Raw genomic sequence first — 3,083 nt, forward strand, 5'->3', positions numbered from 1 at the left:
GGTCTCGCTATGTTGCTCAGGCTGGTCTCGAACTCCTGACCTCGAGCGATCCTCCCGCCTCGGCCTCCCAGAGTGCTGGGATCACAGGCGTGCGCTGCTAGCTTTGGAGGGAGCGGAGCTTTCAAAAACCACTGAATTTTCAGACCTTTGGATCTGGGACAACACGTGTTTCCAGTTGGCCACGTGTCAATTTCCCCGCCACGCTGAGCGTCCCCGTCTGTGCTCGGCACGACCTGCGCCACCCGTGCGCGTCTGAGCCTGCAGAGTCCTTCCCAGTCGCAGAGGCGTCGGCCCTTCTGAGACGGGGCGACCACTGCAGCTCTCTCTCCCGTTCTCCGCCGTGTTGGCGACAACCGGCGCGAGCCTAGCGGGGGGAGGTCTCACTGCCGTCCCGGCCCTGTCCCCGCAGGTACGCGGTGCAGCTGCTGACCCCGGCCAACCTGCTGGCCAAGATCAACGGCAAGGACGGCATCGAGAAGGAGCACGTGGAGGAGATCAGCGAGCTCTTCTACGACGCCAAGTCCTCGGCCAAGATCCTGGCCGACCAGCAGGACAAGTACATGAAGTGAGGCGGCCGCGGGCCCGTCCCGGGCCCGGGGCCAACGTCACCACTGCGGTACGGCCGGCAGCGGCGTGAGTTCGGCGTGGAGAGCGTTTCTTTTTAAGTTATCGTGACGTCTGCGGTGTTTGCTTTGGGGGAGCCCGTCCCCGCCTGCCGTGTCTTCCAATAAATCCTCCTGGGTTGTTCTGGCGACGCCGCGCTCTCGGCACGTTCTTTAAAAATAAACTTTTCCTTGGGAGGCCGAGGCGGGAGGATCGCTTGAGGTCAGGAGTTCGAGACCAGCCTGGGCAACATAGCGAGACCCCATCTCTACTAAAAATAGAGAGAAATTGGTTGGACAACTAAAAATACAGAAAAAATTATCCAGGCACGGTGGCGTGTGCCTGTAGCTACTCCTGTCATCGCGGCTACTCCTGTCGTCCCAGCTACTCCTGTAGTCCCAGCTACTCCTGTCATCCCAGCTGTAGTCCCAGCTACTCGGGAGGCTGAGGCAGGAGGATCGCTGGAGCCCAGGAGTTGGAGGTTGCTGTGAGCGAGGCTGACGCCACGGCACTCACTCTAGCCCGGGTGACAGAGCGAGACTCTGTCTCAAAAAAAAAATAAACTTTTCTCGCAGAGCAGTTTCGGACGCGCAGACTGTCGTGAGGAAGGTGTAGGGACGGAGTCCCCCGTCCTCACACCCAGCTCGCCTTATTGTCACGCCCGTCAGCTCGGTGTGTGTCTCACGGCGCGTGAGCCGGTCCCGGCGGCCTCAGTGGTACCCCCTGCCCATTCTCCGTCCCGGGATCCCGACCAGGGGACACGCGGCGACCGGTCGTCACGGCCCCTCTTGGCTGCGACAGTTCCCGACACACTCATGTCTGACGACCTTGACGGTCTCCAAGGGCACCGATGGGCTGCTCGGCGACTGTCCCTCGGCTGGCGTCCGTCCGTCTGACGCTTTCCTGGGACTGAGCTGGGGGGGGAGGGGGTAGCGCACAGAGGCCAGTGCCCTTCCCGTCACCCCGAGTCCAGTTGCCACTGCGGCGCTGGCCTTGAGCACCCGGCGGAGGTCACGCGTCTGTCCGGCCTCCGCGCTGTCAGGCGACTGCTTCCCGCCTCCCCCTCCTGGACTCCCTGGGAGGAGCCGCCACGTGCGGCCCGCACGCCAGAGGGGACAGTTAACGGTCCCCGTCCCCGAGGGCTGCGTGTTCCCCTCCGCCATCCGGGGTTCCGCGCGGGACAGGGGGACAGCTGGACGCGCAGACGTTCGTTCTGTGACCCAGTCCTGCCCGACTCGTCTTGCTGCTCACGCGGGTCCAGCCGTGGCCGGGGACAGCCCTGCGGGTCGGCTCGCGTGTCCCTCTTGTGTGTTCCCGCGGCTGCGACTGCGTCTCTGGGTTTGTCCCTGAGCGAGCTGGGGGGGCGGCTCAGCGCCTGGCAGACAGTCCCCCGAGCTGGAACCTTCCTGCCCAGCAGGGCGAGCTCGTCACCCTTGTTCCCGCCGGGCGCGGTCCCCGCTGCCAGGGTGGCTGTCCTCCCCTGGGCCTGGCCCCCGAGGAGACGCCGCCCGGATCACATCACCCGAAGGCGGATTCGGAATCGGACCGTGGCCGCGGCGCCCGCGTGGTGTCGGCGGTGGCCGGGAGCCTGCGACATCGGACCGGTGCCAGGCAGGCGAGGCGGGAGGCGTCAGGTGACGAGGAAGGACGAGAACGGGGCCTCCGCCCTGGCTGGGCCTCGGCCTTGGGTCCCCAACCTCTCTGAGCGTTTGAGGGTCAGGACAGGGGCGGCGATGCCGGGGGTGGGGACGGTCCCCCCAGCTGCTCGGGCCACCGCGACCCTGCCGTCCAGAGCCGGCGAGTGACAGGAGCGGGCGGGGGGTGGTCTCACTCCGCCCAGGCCCGAGACTCCTGGTTCCTGCTCCTCCGGGATCCTGGCGGCGGCGGGTCCCAGGGACGTGGCCGGGGGAAGGTGGCCCAGGCGCCCCAGAGTGAGGGGCGGTGGTCTCGAGAGGCAGGAAGGTCGCGTCTATTTTAATTTTCCTCCGATTTTTTTCCCAGCAAAGGCCCGTGACGGTGACATTCATCTTCCCGGTGAAGTTTTTACGGCCGATCTCTCGCCGGCGACCAGAAGTTTCTCCATCCGTCACCGAGGGGGACGCGGACGCCGGCGGGGAGGGAAGTATCCGTCACATCTTATCGGGCTGACACGCAATCTAGCGACAATTACGGCAGCCTCATCCTTCGCCCCGTTTCGGCTCCGGCGTGAAAAATCGTCGCGATGTTAAAGCCAAGCGGGGCGGGGGGCTGGTCGCGGCAAGTGGCGGAATATTCCAGAGTCTCGGTGCCTCCCCGGGACACGGCTGGGCGGCTGGGGAGAGCGAGGGAGCGTTTGCACGAAAATCCCGGCCTGCTGTCCCCTGCGCTAATGGCCCAGGGACGCGAGAGAGTCCCCGGGAAACCGCCTGGTCCCTGCATCATTTTTTCTTTTTTTTTTGGTTTTGAGACAGAGTCTGGCTCTGTCGTCCGGGCTAGAGTGC

At 65.1% G+C, this 3,083-nt stretch overlaps 1 protein-coding gene across 1 annotated transcript in view; it reads left to right on the forward strand.

Annotated features, from left to right (window-relative positions):
- The window catches only part of RUVBL1 (RuvB-like AAA ATPase 1), a 34,709-nt gene extending 33,903 nt beyond the window's left edge, over nt 1–806 (forward strand). Inside the window, exon 8 of the mRNA XM_012658962.1 lies at nt 410–806. Within this exon, the coding sequence (XP_012514416.1) occupies nt 410–569 (160 nt within the window). The 3' untranslated portion in view covers nt 570–806. The remainder of the gene's footprint in view (nt 1–409) is intronic.
- The last annotated feature ends 2,277 nt before the right edge of the window (nt 807–3,083 follow it).

This window comes from Propithecus coquereli, unplaced genomic scaffold, assembly GCF_000956105.1.
Source record: "Propithecus coquereli isolate 6110/MARCELLA unplaced genomic scaffold, Pcoq_1.0 Scaffold592, whole genome shotgun sequence".
In the NCBI taxonomy this organism is placed as follows: domain Eukaryota; kingdom Metazoa; phylum Chordata; class Mammalia; order Primates; family Indriidae; genus Propithecus; species Propithecus coquereli.